Genomic DNA, 17462 nt, shown 5'->3' with positions numbered 1-17462 from the left:
CAACCACATGCAATGCAGGAAGCTCAACTAAAGCATCCAGGACAGATGGGCCATCCAACTTCTGCTTAAGAAATCCAATGAAGGGGAGTCCACCACTTCTGTTCTGCTGTCAAACAGCTCTTACTGTCATGAAGTTCTTCCTGATATTTAGTTGGAATCTCCTTTCTTGTAACTCCTTTCCATTGGTTCAGGTCCTGTCTTCCAGAACAGAAAATAAGTTCATCCATCTTCCATGTGACAGCCCTTTAGATATTTGAAGATGGCTGTGATATCACCTCTCAGTCTCTGCTTTTCCAGGCTAAAACAAGTCCAGCTGCCTCAACTATTCCTCATAAAGCTTAGTTTCCAAACCCTTGATCACCTTGGGCTACTACCTCTGCACATGTTCTTGCTTGTCAATATCCTCCTTAAATTGTGATACCCAGAACTGGACACAGTTCTGCAGGTATGCTCCGTCCAAGGCAGAATATAGCAGTATTATTACTTCCATTGATCTGGACACTATACTATACTTCTGTTGATGCAGCCTAGAATAGCATTAGCTTTCTTTGCTGCTGCATCACACTGTTAACTCATGTTAAGCTTGTGGTCTACTAAGACCCCAAGATCCTTCTCACATGTACTACTGGCCAGCTAGTTGTCCCCTGTCTTATATTTGTGCAGCTGGTTCTTCCTCCCTAAATGTTGCCCCATCCAGCCCACATTTTATCAGCTTCTCCGTAAGAATATTCTAGGGGACTTTGTCAAAAGCCTTACTAAACGCAATATACACTATGTCCACAGTAGACTTCTGATCCACCAAGCTTTTAACTCTTATTAAAAAAAAGAAAGAAATTAGATTTGTCTGTCATGACTTGTTTCTGAGAAACTCAAGATGGGTCTTTGCATCCAGTGTGGATAGATAGGTTAAACACTTGTGAACAGCCCTAAGATCTACAGATGAAGGGCAGTATACAAATTTAAATAATAATAATAATACCGAGTAGAAAGGACTTTTATAGTGAACAGAAATGATGTTGCAGAATAATGTCACTATATTAATAAGATGATACTATATTAAGTGATGTGTTCTAATTCCACTTTCAATAACAGAACGCCACCCCCCCCCAAAAAACACCAGAAGCTCTAAAGGACTCCAGTGTGAAAGATATTTATAAAAACAACAGTTTTTACCTGCATTTAATCTTTTTTTTCTGCCTAAAAGAATGAACTTGAGAAAACAAGAGAATGTCAAATGTAATACTAATTTGATTTATGAGTAAATGCAAAACAAATGTATAAATAAAAGCACTGTTGTAGCATGTCAGCATCACTCACCAGCAACAGCAAGTTACCTACAACAGAAAAGAGAGGCTTACCAAAAACTTTCAGGCAGACAATATCCAGCTATTTCACAGCTAGAGTGCTAATGCTACCAAGTTAACAGGCTTTTCGATCATTTAGTAAGCCATCCATTCCATTTTATGCAATGTCGAAGCACATTAAGGAGAACGATATAGAAAAGCAAAGGCCCCAAGCTTTTCAAATTACCCAACAGTAATAATGCATATGATCAATGATCAAAAGGCCTCCGAAAGATAGCTTAGTTATCTGAATGATTGATCTTTGCTTTAGAATCAACAGGACCCAAAATGTTTTGTAGAATAGGATTTATAAATCTGAGGTATTCGTTGAAGAGAAGCCCTTTCAGGAATTAACAATTATCCCACATAGATACACGGATTATTCATTAAATACAACTCTCACATCTGGGTTTTATTATACTCTGTAAAATATACACAGGAATCTTGATGTACTCAAAGAGTGCAGGTAAATACAGTATTCAAGCAGTAGCTATTTATATGTACATGCTCATTAATTCTTCAAAAACCCACAAAATTATCAAATAGATCAAAATACTGTCCTGTGTTTCCACACTATGTTCAGAAAACAAGCTTATAATTTACAATGGCATTAAGGTTTCCAGTTTCACAATACAAAAAGGATAAAAGAAGGTTGGGGTCAGTTTATAGCAAGTCATTTGTGTTTTATCTCAACATGCAAGAATATGTTCTTGCATGTACATAAGCAAGTTATAATTCAAACTGTTACTTTTCAATTAAAGCAGAACCAAATAAAGTAAATACCTCTATTTTAACAAATTTCATTTTAGGATCGAGAAATGTATTCCATTTTTCAGTTGATTCATTTTTTTACAGCAGCCTGTTATAAATTAGACAAACTCGAGGCAAGCTGTAACTCCAGCCGAAGGACTTGGAATACATTTCCAAAGATTCATCACTGTACCTTTTTGATGAAAAGGAAACCATTTTAACCATCCCCCAGTCACATCCTGTGCCTTAAAAGCTTAGGTGGTTTCTTTTTTAATAAAAAAAAATTATATACATCATAGAGGCACAAATCTCATGTCGTTGTATATGATGTAGAAGACTGGGCAAGCTGTAGAAAATGCCATTTCCCTAAGGCAGCCTAGCAGGGTGTCAGGATTTTACCATTCTCATTTTTGATGCAGTTTTCCTCATTCAGATAATTACCATTCCTGTATTTTGAATAAAAATATATATTTAAAACAGATTTATTTTCGTAAAGGTAAGCTGTGCAATAAATACTGCATCGCTGTCTCATCTCCCTTTTATTATACTACTGTACAAGTTTCACCCTGACTACTCCTGGTTAAGCCAGTACAGCTTCACTACTATAAGATTGTGACAAGTTCCTTTTCATTTCAGCTCAGAGAAACAAAACTGAAAATTACGTCCCGTCCCCCCCATGGTACATTTAACTGTGTTGGGGGGCTGTTAGGTGATTAAAAACAAATAAAGACATTTAAAACCAAATCTAACATTGTCAGAAATAATTTAGGGGTTGGTTAAGACTATTACTTATTTAACCTATTCAACTTTTCAAAAAAAGTTGTTTGTTTGTTTTTTAATTAAAAAAGTCTAAGTTATTCATTTGGTCCTTTGGCAATTTGCTGCACAAACAACGCCTTCTGTACCAAACTCAATTATTGCCTTAAAAATGATCTTGGTAAGATTTAAATCTATCGTCTTCTTTGTTGTATAACTTGTTTATTCATTTAGACAGACAATGGTGCACAGCCTTTTTAGGATTCTTCATGGCACCATGGACAACCTAGTACACTGCAATTAAATAACATTTTGTGTAATTTTTCTTTTCTTTTGCACCATCGATTTGAAGCATTTCCTTTGCATAACCTGCTTTTAAAAGCCTTTGGGAAGTTGCACAAATATTTTGTGTGCACCCATGTTTGTTTAAAAAAAAACTCATCTGGGTGTCCCTTTTTATATTCAGAAACTGCTTTCTACAACAACACAATCTTGAAATTCAGCAGGTGGGTTCCTCTTCTGACCTCCAAGGAAGCTTCTTAATAGGTTTCAGAATCGGAGTCATTAAGTTCATCTTCTTCCGTATATGGGTAGCCATCTTCCCTGCCAATGTTGTTGAAACTACAGTAAGAGCTATGTTCACTCCTGATAATAGGCAAGGAGTCAAAGGTGACAGTTTTTGAGGTGTTGGTGTAATGATTAATGGCATTGAAAGTAAGGGAAGGTAGCGTGGTGCTTGACGAAACAGGCATCATTGTGGCCAGAATGAGAGCCAGGCAATCAGCAACATCCTTATTGGGAGCACAGGCCAAAGCTGGTGTATAACCTAGAGTCAGAATAAAATCATAAATTTTATTTCAAGACACACCCAAAATTTCAGATATTGCCCCAAAGTCCATTCACTTGGTACAGCAGCAAAGTACAATTTTGTTATGCTATACAGTCGTACCTTGGGTTCTCGAATGGAATCTGTTCCGAAAGTCCATTCGACTTCCAAAGACATTTGAAAACCAAGGCACAGCTTTCAATTGGCTGCAGGAGCTTCCTGCACTCAATCGGAAGCCGTGTCAGACGTTTGAGTTCCAAAGAACGTTTGCAAACCGGAACACTCACTTCCGGGTTTGCGGCGTTCGAGAACCAAAGTACGACTGTACTAATTAAAAACTGAATTCTGTGGGTGACAAACAACTGTGTCTGTCTGCCAAGTGGGGATGGGTTTCCATTTGTGCATTGTGCCACCCCTGATCTAGTGCAGCTTCTGTTTTAGACTAGCCACAACTTTTGTGACATCCAAACTGTGATGAATGGAAACAAGTCAACGTCAAAACACAGTTTATAAAGGTAGCTAATTTTCAGCAATTAGCTGTACTTTAGGGTTTGGATATAATGCTTAACTGTGGCTAATCTAATATTGAACCTTCCAATCTCCTTGTAACTGCAGTGGGAAGAAGGTGGGGAGCACGCAAGCCCAAAGCGAACAGCAACACGTAACGCTAAACCATGGTTTAGCATTGCAGGTGAACCAGGTGACCACTGATTTAGATGGTTTGTTAAAATAGCATTAGACAAATCCGTGGAAAATAGACCCCCATAGATGCCCAGAAGCAGCATACCTTTGAATACCAGGCTTCTTGGAGGCAATATGGCACTGCTGGAAAAGGAAGTGCTATGCAGGCTCTTTTGATTCAACTTTACCCTGTTTAAATCTACTTACCATTTTCATCAACGGCAAGTACACTTGCTCCTTTTCCTAGAAGTTCTTGAACTACAACTGTTAATCCATTTCGAGCAGCAACATGCAAAGGTCTGTAGAGACAACCACCCACAAATCTTACAACAAACACATTAAAAATGCATACAAAGATTACTGCCTGATTATATTAGTATTTTCATTTCTATCCTTGTGAAGAGGTAATTATATACATATTAAAGCAAGCCGTTGCAATTTCTAGAGTAGAAAAAGTGATATCCAAATATTTGAGCAGGTTTAAATATTTGTAAGTAGCTTGTTACGTATCTGTAGAATTAATCTATTATTACAATACAGAGAGGGTGGGAGTTATAGTCTGGCAATATCTGAAGGACCAAAGGTTAGCCAACCTTGGTGTAAATACAGAATCTATATGGTGTGAGACTAAGCAGTTCTTTGGTTCCCATGTAACCTGTAATTTTTTTGTGAACTAACTTATCCTATTCCAAGCAAACATGAATCAGAGTACAATAACTGTGTCAGTAACTAGCAAAACATCCTTTTTCTGTCCCTTGTTTTAATCCAGCATGATTACTATTTTCTTGCCTTGTGACCTGTAAATTATTGCTACTTTTGTTTACTGTTAATATTTCTGTTCTGCCTTGCCCTTTACCTAATGTTTCCATGAAGACCATTTCTTAAAACATCATATAGATTCAGTTCATATATTGCCAATTATCACACAAAAAATATTTAGTGAGCACTTTCCCCCATAATCTCCCTGTTCCCACTCCACTACATTCACCTAAATATAGTTTCTTCAATAATAGATTTTCAGTGCTATATGAAGCTCTACTTACGTCTGCAAGGCTGCATTGGTGGCATTGATGAGATTTCTATCTGTAATCTTCTCCAGTATTAACAAGGCACTAGTTTCATGACCCTTTTTTAAAAAAGGAAAAGGGAAAAGAGATTCTTTATTCTTCCTTTAAAACAAAAATCTATTATTTTAAACCTTGGCAAATTTCACGTGTATATTTGAAACAATCTATACAAGTTTTCTTTAGATTATGTAAGCAGGTAGAGTTTTTATTAGCACTAAGTATGGTCTGCAGAAGGACACAAGATACTTAGCCCAATATGCTTAGATATTATAGTGGTGAAGACTGCATGTTTCTATCTTTTACTTCAGTGTCTACAATTTTTGTACCCATTGCTGTCTCTCTTCCTTCATTCCCTTTCTGAACCGTATCATCTTCTCCCCCCCCCCCTTGCCAAAATGCCCTCTGTATTCCTAGCAGGTCCAGTATACGGGATGATGTTTCATCTGCCCAATAATGGAATAGTTCTGGTAGAGAGTCCAGACCACTGGACACCTTAAAAAGCTCAACAGATGGACACCATTGTCTTAGCTTTAGATCAGGCATAGGCAAACTTGGCCCTCCAGGTGTTTTGGGACTACAATTTCCATCATCCCTGACCACTGGTCCTGTTAGCTAGGGATGATGGGAGTTCTAGTCCCAAAACATCTGGAGGGCCGAGTTTGCCTATGCCTGTTTTAGATAGCCATTGTTAAAAATCTGTTACCTGGCTCACAGTGTTGATGCAACTATGAATGAAGCAGCATGATAAAGAACTCAGCACCCCACTCATAGTGTAGTTCTTTCCCAGTGCATTTAAAATACTGCTGCATCACCACTGCTGCTCTAGACCAACTTTATTCAAATGGATAAATGATGAAAACCACGACGAGACCAGCAATAAATCACAGAAGCTCCAAACTGGAGAATGATACATACCTTGCTGCAAGCCAAATGCAGTGCTGTGTTTTTACACTTATCTTGCAAGGTCAGATCGGCTTTAGCGCTGCTAACCAACACCTCTGAAAGAAGTAAAGTGTTACATTAACTGAAAAGATGCATTTATAGACGGAAGCTTTGTAGTGTATACATTTTTTTAAACTGTTATCTCATCAGCAGAGATTGTTCCCAACTCGGAAGTGTAAATAGGCCTGACATGATTAAGAACATAAGAGCATGCTTGCTGTATCAGATCAAAAGCCTTTCAAGTTGAGCGTTCTGTTTCACAAAGTTGCCAACCAGATGCCTTTAGGAATCCCTCAAGCATGATTTGAATGCAATAGTCTCTCCCACCACTCAAGTAACAGTTAGTAACATTTGTTTTGTTTGTGTGTGCAAATTTCCCTACTGCGTGTTTCATCATCCTATGCTTTTCTATCCTCTAAGTCACTCGACAGGTTGCCTGACTTAACACTGCGGCTTATCCTGTAAATGAAATTATGAAACTACTGTACAGTGGTACCTCAGGTTACATACGCTTCAGGTTACATACACTTCAGGTTACATAATCCACTAACCCAGAAATAACGCTTCAGGTTAAGAACTTTGCTTCAGGATAAGAACAGAAATCGTGCTCTGGCAGCGCAGCGGCAGCGGGAGGTCCCATTAGCTAAAGTGGTGCTTCAGGTTAAGAACAGTTTCAGGTTAAGAACGGACCTCCGGAACGAATTAAGTACGTAACCAGAGGCACCACTGTAGTTGCTGCGAGGATGTATGTTCGTTTGAATCCAATTCTGTTGATTAATAAAAATATTAACCAAAAAAAGTTGCTTGATCAACTTGAAAGCTGCAAATCTACTTTAAAAAATGGCCTATGCAGCTCTAATGCAGGTTTTTTAGGTTAGTATAATTAATAGTTATTAGTAATGAAAACAGAAAATACACAAGAGTTCTCTTTTTACCAACTGTATTTGTTTGTCCATTTTCTGCAGCCATCATTAGAGGGGTCTTCCCAGAAGAATCTACAGAGTTTACTTGTGCATTATGGCTGAGCAAAAGCTGTAAGCACTCTACATGGTCTGTAAAGGCTGCTGCATGAAGAGGAGTTCTGGGGAGAAGAAAAAGAGCGCACTTTGTAGATAAAAAGCAGGCTAACAATTAATATCATATGCATGATTCTCCTTAAAAACATAACCCATCTAGCAGTTGTGGAAAAAACTGCTTTAGAAGATTATGATTTGTGATTATGATTTGTGAATTTGAATTATCTCAACACTTTAGAGTCAACTATATACATTTCATTTCTCCTCCTGCCCTTTTCATGGAATAACAAGGGGCAGGAGATATAGAAAGAGTGGGGTTGGGCAAAGCACTGCAGATGATTACAAGAGAGCTCCAGACCCAGTTCTCAGCCCAAAATATCCAAAGCTTCTTTTCATATAATACAAGAGTTTTGGTTTACTGTGTAAAGAAAGCGCAATCCTATATAAGTTTAATGAAGGATTTCCAGATACTTATATGTAGGATCACACAGCTTTGTTTCTTTATTTACTGAACATATTATAAATTATACATATCACTACAATGTTTAGGGAAGGGAATAGTCCAGTCAGCTTGAAATTATACATCAATTATTAAATCTAGCTAGAACATATATAATAGTTAACCTACCATTGTAAAATACTAAGCTTTTACAGATATTAAATCACCAGCTGTTTTAAATTAGAACACATTAAATTAGATCTAGACTAAGGCCCATTTGCACTACAGTATATATTTAAAGCAGTATCATACCAAAGAATCCTGAGAACTGTCGCTCATTAAGGGTACTGAGAGTTGTTAAGAGCCCCCTGTTCCTCTCATAGAGCTACAGATTGCTTTAACAACCAATTCCATTTCCCAGGGAACTCTGGGAACTGTAGCTCCCTGAGGGGCATAGGGGTCTTTTAACAACTCTTGGCACCCTGAACAAACCACAGTTCCCAGAATTCTTTGGGGGAAGCCATGACTGTTTAAAGTATGGTACTGTTAAAAATGTGTAGTGCAGATGGGGCCTTAATCTAGATTAAACACATCAAACCAGCGACAAAATGTTGTAGTTGGCATGCTGCTGTCCAGGGTTCTAACCAGCCATGCTTTCTACCAAGATAGTAGACATTCACGCTTCACTTCCCTTACTGGGATAACAGTCAGAGAACACATAAAGTAGCAACTCTGGCTACCTATTAAGCAGAACTGAAAATGCAGAACATTCTTTTTATTAAATGTGCTTCAAACCTTACCTGGCTTTTCCATCTGTAGAATTTACAATGCTAGAACCCAGTGTATCAATTAGCATTTCAGCAGCGCCCTCGTTATCATTAATCCTATCAGAAATTTAAAAGGGAATTACTTCCAGAAAAGCTGAAGTTTGTTAAAAAGATATAATGAAATCCATGTAGAAGTTGCTTACACAGCACAATGCAATGGGCTGAAAGAATTTCCTTCCATTTTCTGGAAAACTTCCTGCTCCAAAAGAAGTTCGACACAGCTGTCATGACCTAAAATGGTTTAAATGCCAGATAGCAAATGCAAAATAATACAAATCACAGGTCTTTATTATGAAACACTAAGTATAAATAGAATGTATAGTTTATTTCTTATTATGTGTCATGTGTTGGAAACTGATGTGTATTTTTGAACACTCCTGACTATCAGGTAATTGTAGCCATAGGTACCATTTTTTCATGGCTACGATGCTGTCACACAGCTACTATAATAGAAATGACGTGAAACCAAGAGAGGGTGAGGGAGGAGATAAATGAATTCAATATCTATTGGCAGAAATATTGAATAGGGTGTGTCTTTTGTGCATGTAGACTCCAACACTTATTTATCTTTTTCCTGTATGTGTTTATTTGCTATCCATGACCCATTCTGTGGCCTGGCAATTGGTTGCTTCCTACATACCTGAAGGAGCGTCTCCACCCCCAACATTCAGCCCGGACACTGAGATCCAGTGCCGAGGGCCTTCTGGCGGTTCCCCCACTGCGAGAAGCAAAGCTACAGGGAACCAGGCACGGGGCCTCTCGGTAGTGGTGCCCGCCCTGTGGAACGCCCTCCCATCACAGGTCAAGGAGATAAACAACTACCTGACATTCAGAAAATACCTGAAGGCAGCTCTTTTTAGGGAAGTTTTTAATGTGTGATATTTTTGTATCTGATTTTTGTTGGAAGCCGCCCAGAGTGGCTGGGGAAATCCAGCCAGATGGGCGGGGTACTTATTATTATTATTATTATTATTATTATTATTATTATTACAGAGACATCCTGGCACTTGACACTTCTAATTAGTCACATGTTCTGGGATCAATCAGCTACAAACTTCCTAAGGTTGTTTTGCATGTGTAAATCTTCACAGTATGGAGCCTAAGATAATATGTTGCCTCTGGCCAAAATCCTTCTCTAGTTCTCCTGCGCATTTTAGGATTTTATTAGTTGCTGTCTGATCTGAGAATGGCAATGGAGATTGGAAGCGCAAGGCAGCTTATACAAGTAACGTGATTCTACACCAACCAAGTTTTCACCTTCCGCCAGAATATTTATTCTTAAGAAATGATCATGTCTTATTTACCATTGTAACAGGCCCAGTGCAATGAAGTATATCCATGATTGTCTGCAAGGGCAGGTACTGTATCTCCAGATGCTGCTGACTGCAAGAGTGCTCCTAACACCCCAATATGGCCACATGCAGCTGACAAATGTATAGGTGTTCGTCCTCTGCAATCTCGTAGTATGGACTTTGCACCGTGTTGAAGCAGAGCTTCTACACACTCCTCGTGTCCTGTAACTGCCTGGAAAAATGTAACACATAAAGCATATATTGCATCAACGTGTATATAGTAACAAAGAAGAAGAAGAAAAATCAATGGTCTCCTCAGTTATGTGATCCATCCATTGCTTCACTACCATATCAGCCCAATCAGTTTTCACATCGATAAATGGGCAAGGGGGGATATATAACATATAAATAAAGTGTTCTGAATGCAGACTTAGTTTCCATTGAAATAAATGACTCTTTAGTCGTGATTTGCTTGTTGCACTGAGCTCAGCAAGACCTCTAAGCATAACTAATTCAGTCTATATCTAAAGCAATGTTTCTCTAGGGAAACTTCAGCGATAATACCTATTGAAGCAAAAGGTGAGGCAGGGGACAATGAATGACACACTTACCCCTCTGTGCAATGCTGTTCTTCCCCATTTATCTTTGGCATCTACATTTGCTCCTTTATTAAGCAATGAATAGACACAATCTGTGTGCCCATTGAGAACAGACAACATCAGAGGAGTCCTGGAAGAGAAACAAAAAAACCCATACATTCTATGTTAACAAGCTCACAAACCTGCTCACGTGGCAAGCTAGGCAACTGTGAAGAGAAACATTAGCAAATCCTAGTTTGACTCAGTCCATAGACTGGAAGGGCTGCTGCACATTTGAATAGAGACAGAGACAAATCTTCTTAAAAGGAGCATGTTGTTTAGTCGTGTCCGACTCTTCGTGACCCCATGGACCAGAGCACGCCAGGCACTCCTGTCTTCTACTACCTCCCACAGTTTGGTTTGGTCAGACTCATGTTGGTAGCCATATATTAAAGAGCAGGGGTAGGCAACCTAAGGCCCGGGGGGCGGATGCGGCCCAATCGCCTTCTCAATCCGGCCCACAGACGGTCTGGGAATCAGCGTGTTTTTACATGAGTAGAATGTGCGCTTTTATTTAAAATGCATCTTTGGGTTATTTGTGGGGCATAGGAATTCGTGCATTCCCGCCCCCCCCCCAAATATAGTCCGGCCCACCACATGGTCTGAGGGACGGTGGACAGGCCTATGGTTGAAAAAGGTTGCTGACCCCTGTTAAAGAGAGTAGGATAAAGAAACCAGGTCAAAATACAGTTGTGATGCACCTTTCACTATTGTTGCCTCATAACTGTCTGCAAGCCACAACCTAAAAAATGTATGCAATGCCTTAGCCCTTTGTTCTTAATTTTATTTGCAGAATGATTCGAAGATCTGCCTGGTCATAAACTATTTCATGGGTTTTTAAATAATGAATGCTCTGCAATAATTCAGCACTGAGTTTCATAAAAGGCCAGCTGGAGGTAATCGTTCAATACTGCATATCTTAATTTGAAAATAAACATTATCCAAAAGAAAACATGGCCACTGGGAATAATAAATTATTATGAAAATGATAAAATATATTTATTTAAGTCTTTATCTGAATCTGTTTCCTCCAGGCAAACCATGAACTATAAATCCAAGAACAAACTTTGGTTATAGCTTTGAGTTTGTCTGGAGTGAGACAAACCATGAGCCTGAGTTTGGATGAAACGCTAGGTCAAACTGCATTGGCTTAGCTCAGAGCAGAGCAACAGCAGCAGGGCCAGAAGAGGAGCAAATGGTGAAATCTGCTCTCAGATCCTGGTGCATTCAAGCTAAGTCATGATTTTACTTAGTGTTACATGCAAATGGGTCCATGAAAGCCTAGTAAAAAAAGTTTGAAAAGACAAAAAAGCCATTTAGCCATTAAAGAAAACCTCATTATTTGGTTCATAGTGTACTGAAATATTTACTATATGTGTTCAAAGCAAATAAACACCAGGCAAATATGAGTACCGGTATATTTCTTTTTGAAAATCAGATGGTTCTAAAGGATTCTTTAAAATGCTATTTTGATTTCATGCTCATGAAATATATATATTTTTATTAGCAATGATTAAATGATTATATATAATACTACCCAAACTGTCAGCCCAGCACTAGCGAGCTCATTTTAAGAGAAAAATGCAATTTGAGACTTACTGTCCATTTCCATCTTGGATGTCAACAGCATTCTGTGGTTCTGCATTTCCTATCAATAACCGCAGACATTCTGAATGACCATTTGTAGCTGCAAAATATTAACAAATAAAACATTAATATAATTAAACATCAAATTATTTGAAAAATTATGATTTCTGTTTTAAGACGGCCAGAAGGTATTACTGCATTAAAGCATAAAATACTTTTTTGCCAGTGATGCAACCATATTCCATTTATCCTAAGGGTGAAATAATGCAAATTTTTGCTGACACATCTGGATTAACTAAAGACCTACCTTAGGCTTTAGTGGAGAGGTTAAGAGGGAATGGCTGAGATTCACATCACATAAGGGAGAAACTTGCAACTTACACGATTTGTTTTGCCTGGGTGGGGATTATGTGATCAAGAGGGTTGGGTATAAATCTTTAAAAATAAACTAAATAAAAAAATTAAGTCACCCAGAAAGCACACGCATCTCTTGTGCTGGGCTGCTTCTTCACGTTATCCATGCAAGGCTACCATCAAAGCCCAAACCTTAAGGGAGACCAGAAAATATAACCGCATACAATTCACTGCTCTGGGTGCCTAAATATTTTTGAGAACTCAAAACCTCTACAAAAACAAATGGATAAGGAGAGGAAGGAGAAGCTCCCAAGCCAATATAGTTAAAGATGTGGAGGCCTGGATTTAACACCTCTAGTTATAAAACAGTGTCCAATAAAACCAAATAAAATAACCAGAGTAAGATCAATATAACATATTCAAAGCATTTTTTGGTAACTATCTGCTTTTTAGAAACAGCAGATTTAGATAATCTGTTCTCTATTTGTAAGACTACTTGATTTTTCAAAAAAAATAATTAAGCAGTATATAAATTTTGTTAAACAAAATACACAAAATTCTACCCTATTTACTACTTTTCTGCTATGATTTAAAAATGAAGCGTTAAAGGTCTTACCTGCAGCATGTATTGGTGTTCTCTTTACAACATAGTCTTTCACCAAAATAGATGCCCCCTGATTAATTAGTACATCGACACATTCAACGTGTCCTTTAAAAGCTGCAAGATCCAATGGTGTTCTACCATTATTGTTCCGGACATCAAGATCCAACAAAGACTGCACTAATACTTCCAGAGCTTGATGGTGTCCATGATAGGCCTGAGAAATGTTACAACGTTAGAAAGATGGAGACATTATAGCATTTGTGCTAAAAATGAATCAGATTTGAGGCAAAAATGCACACTTTACAAAGATATCTATCAAATGTAGCCCAGGTTTTAGCAAGCATAAATAATTATTGATGCATAAACGAAATCAAAGCACAAGTCAAAATTACATTAAATCATCCAATGCAAAGGTATGTTTATTTTCTAAAAGGTCAATAATCAATATTTGGTGAACTAAATACTTACAGCTAAGTGCAATGGACTAATTGGTGCCCTGTTGTCTGAATCATTCAGCATGTCTGTTCCAGATGTTTCCATTAGCTAAACAGAAAAATATACATGATAAACGTCAAATTATTTTTAAGTTAACATACATACTTCAACAATGCATGGTTGTCCCAATCTAAATTCATTAACAGAGGGAAAATACCGAAGTGAGGAATTTGTATTTTAAAATCAAAGCACGCTTGTTAAACCCTTGTAACAAAAACAAAAAGAGCTTACACTTAAACTTTTCATATTTTTTCCCTGATGTACTACTATAAAACACATTAGAAAGACTTGATGTTAACAAAGTTTTTTTTGTTTTTTTTAAAGATCAGTTAATGGTTATAAGCCTCCAGGAAAAGTCTGGGTGAGAAATGGAAGCAGATAAGAAGGATGTTCCTTGGCCTGGTTCACATGTCACAGTAAGACAGGGTATGGTTTATTATAACTGCATGAATATGCTGGCTCCTGGCGAGGAGCTGACACCCATTTTCCTGATCCCCCAGGCTTTTTCCGTCACCAAAGGATGGCAAGCAAAGCCAAACTTTGGCTCAGCATGTCATCCCAAGCCATGATTGTGGTAAACGTCTCTTCTCCCTAACCACGACCTGTAATCATCGGATGGCCCTCTGCTACAAGGGGAACGCTTAATTATGATCCCAGCTTTGGACAAAACACTAAGCCAAATCTTGGCTTAGTTGCTGTGCCACATTAACTTTAAAAGCTAGACGATCAAAGCAGCTGGAATATCCTCCCTGGGAGCTGCACGATCATGCTTTGCTATGGTTTGGGCTTAGCATGATGTGTGAATGCAGCCTTTAAGGAATCAAGCTGAATTAAAGAAGCAAGAAAACTACATCACGAAAACTGAGCTTAATGAGAAACAAGCAGCAATTTGTGGTTTCTTTAACCTGTCTACTTGTATCACCAGGAACACAGTAGACAACATAAAAGCTATCTGAACGTTACTAATTAGCTTCTTTGGGAAACAAACTAGAAGAGCCATATGTTTTATTCTGAGTCATTCAACTTTTAGTTAAGTATCAGCTGAATTCCCAGTATAAATAGTGAAATGTCAAACAAAATTAGGCTATAAAGCATTCTGAATATTTGCAATAAATATTTTACAGCAAATGTCTTTATACTTACAACATCTAGAGGTGTTTCACTGGCAATCTGCAATGAAATCCACACTTTAGATAACAGTTGCTAAAAATGCGAATACAAAACGCCCAAGTTTTTTATTCTTCTTCAGAAATTCATGGTTATGAATTTAAGTTTAAAAAACAGTAATTGTAATTCAAATATGTACATATCTTTGCAGATATGTATTACGCTTTGTATCCCAAGTTTGGTATGCAAATCATGCATGGAACTATCTACAATATCAGTGTAGTTAAAGGCAACAATCCAACTGATTTTGTTTGAAATGGACTTTACATATTGGTCAAGATTCAAAGAACAATGCTTGTTCTGGGCTTCTGTTTTTTAAACAGCATGCCACATGGCAATCACTTTTCAAACTGTATGAAATATTCAAAAGCAGATTGTGGTGTGGTATTAAGGTCTACAGTTCAAAGAAATGAAAAAGAAATCACCTCAACATGCTTAATTAATAACAAAATAATAGTTCCTCTTTAACCAAGTTTTTTGCTAATTGACACCTTTTAAATGTGGAAGAGGGGATTATTGGATTGTCTTGGTTTTTGTTTTTATTATGTGATATATATATCTCTCTCACGTATATAGGTGAACCACCTTGAGATCTATGGGTATGTGGTGGTACACAAATTTAATAAATGATAATAATAAAATAATTAAGGCTTCAGAAAAAGCTAAAAGTAGCTTTTCACTCGTTTTTCTTTGTAAATGCTCAAGGATAAGATACTAAATTTTATTTTTCATTACTATCTCTTTTTGTCTGACCTACATGTACTTCCTAAGATTTCCCCCACAATCTTTATTTACTGGTCAATGCCCTTCACAGTAAATTATCTTACCAATTCAAGGCATAAGCGATGACCATAGGCTGCAGAATAATGAACTGCATTGTATCCTTGCTTGTCTCGAATCCCTGGATTTGCATCATTTCTTAATAAATATTCCAGGCACCTGTACAAAATGAAATGGCATTTTAATCTTTAATCAATGTCTTCTTCCCCATACATGGATGATTCACTCATTCAATATATTTAGATATTGTCGTTTGTCATAAACAATACACTATAAAGCATTATATAAGAAATGTATCATCATTATCATCATCATAATCAATTATTGAATTTGTAGCCCAATCTTCCTTCACACAAAGCTCAGAATGGCAAAAAGATACACAAGCTAAAAACAAAAATAAAACATTTTAAATGCTTAAAACATTCTAAAAAAAATTACAATTAAAAACATCTATATTAAGCCCAGTAGTAAATTCCATACCAAGCCAACTAAAAGCAGTCCTCCATTACAAAAGGGCAACATTGCACTGTCAAAAATGATTGGAGAGAAATGACTCAAAACAGTGGCAGAGGAAAGAGGCCCCAGGAAGGCATAGGCATGGTTGAGGGAGGAGTCAATGACCACAGACAGCTTATCAGCTGGAGATCTCTATCCCTATTCTAGAGTCCAAATCACACAGCATACTTCAGCACAAATTGTTCTGGGTCTAAAAGAGTGTGTATGCTTCCACGCACGTACCATTTTTAGAAGTTTATTAAACTTATACCACCTTGGTTTGCAGGGGGACAAGATGAGATACTTATATTTTTGTGAATAATTGGTTGGGGGCAACACAACCCTTCCTCCTCAGCTGTGTTCATTGCGTGGCAATGTCCCTCCCTCCCCGTGGGAAATAATGACACGTGAGACGTAATATAGGTTTAATGGGCGGAAAGGCCACAACTTTATTGGTTACGGATGTTGAGCGGTATTGGCTTAGGCATTGGACCCTAACCGACTATATCTGACCCCAACCCGTGTGTTGGAAGTCCGGGAAGGGTTAACCCCTGTGATCACCGTTAGGGGCGTGCCTTAGCCCCTAACCTTCCTAGGCTTCAGACAGGGCCACGCCCCCGGAATCCTTTAACGCAGGCATAGGCAACCTTTGGCTCTCCAGATGTTTCGGACTACAATTCCCATCATCCCTGACCACTGGTCTTGTTAGCTAGGGATCATGGGAGTTGTAGGCCAAAACATCTGGAGAGCCGAAGGTTGCCTATGCCTGCTTTAACGGAATACCTTTTGAATGAGGGTATTGTGAATGCCCACAATGCCACCTCCTGCGCATATGCAGAAGTGGTCTTCCCAAAACCACTTCCTGTGCCACAATTAGCTGGGGCAGAAGAGGAGAGCTTTGTGTTGGGTATGATTAATGGCTTTTTCCAGTGCTATGTTTCTAGAAAAAGAGGTGCTGGAATTGAGTCCCGGTGAGTTCCGGCTGGAAAAAAGCCTAATTAAAGTAGGGGAGTCTTAACAGGTGCAGCAAGGAAGGCCTTGGTGGGCATATGTATGTCTGCACTCCCAGGCTGGCAACCCCCAGAACTGTCCTTTGTCCCCACTGTGTATTCCAGTATATTTATAGCTCTGCTTCTTAGTAACTGTGCTGGGGGTGGACGAAATTATTATGGTACTAAATATACCTAATATGTATAGTTTTATCACCCTATCTGTTTGGTGTTTGGAGACATCTATGATACAATGTATTGAGACTACCAACCCATCTCTTTGCTTTAAACATGAAACAAGCTTATAACAAAAACAGTTAAACTATTTCCTAATTAACATGGAATTGTCAATGCAGTAATATCCTATTTCTGTGCAAATACACAAACAAAAAATTATTTTTTAAAACAATGTTT

At 38.1% G+C, this 17462-nt stretch overlaps 1 protein-coding gene across 2 annotated transcripts in view; it reads right to left on the bottom strand.

Annotated features, from left to right (window-relative positions):
* Positions 1 to 1729: 1729 nt before the first annotated feature.
* ANKRD28 (ankyrin repeat domain 28) overlaps positions 1730 to 17462 on the bottom strand; it is an 83941-nt gene continuing 68208 nt past the window's right edge. Inside the window, exons 15-28 of one of the 2 annotated variants that reach the window (XM_033165760.1) lie at positions 15612 to 15723; positions 14761 to 14787; positions 13591 to 13665; positions 13135 to 13336; positions 12177 to 12264; positions 10551 to 10668; positions 9952 to 10171; positions 8791 to 8878; positions 8621 to 8704; positions 7301 to 7446; positions 6339 to 6421; positions 5400 to 5482; positions 4564 to 4655; positions 1730 to 3675 (exon numbers count right to left, since the gene is read on the bottom strand). In XM_033165760.1, coding sequence (XP_033021651.1) covers positions 3389 to 3675; positions 4564 to 4655; positions 5400 to 5482; positions 6339 to 6421; positions 7301 to 7446; positions 8621 to 8704; positions 8791 to 8878; positions 9952 to 10171; positions 10551 to 10668; positions 12177 to 12264; positions 13135 to 13336; positions 13591 to 13665; positions 14761 to 14787; positions 15612 to 15723 — 1705 coding nt within the window. In that variant the 3' untranslated portion in view covers positions 1730 to 3388. The remainder of the gene's footprint in view (positions 3676 to 4563; positions 4656 to 5399; positions 5483 to 6338; positions 6422 to 7300; positions 7447 to 8620; positions 8705 to 8790; positions 8879 to 9951; positions 10172 to 10550; positions 10669 to 12176; positions 12265 to 13134; positions 13337 to 13590; positions 13666 to 14760; positions 14788 to 15611; positions 15724 to 17462) is intronic. The other variant, XM_033165761.1, reaches the window with a different exon arrangement.

Source organism: Lacerta agilis, chromosome 12 (genome assembly GCF_009819535.1).
Source record: "Lacerta agilis isolate rLacAgi1 chromosome 12, rLacAgi1.pri, whole genome shotgun sequence".
Lineage (NCBI taxonomy): Eukaryota > Metazoa > Chordata > Lepidosauria > Squamata > Lacertidae > Lacerta > Lacerta agilis.
This window is presented reverse-complemented; position numbering and strand designations above follow the sequence as displayed.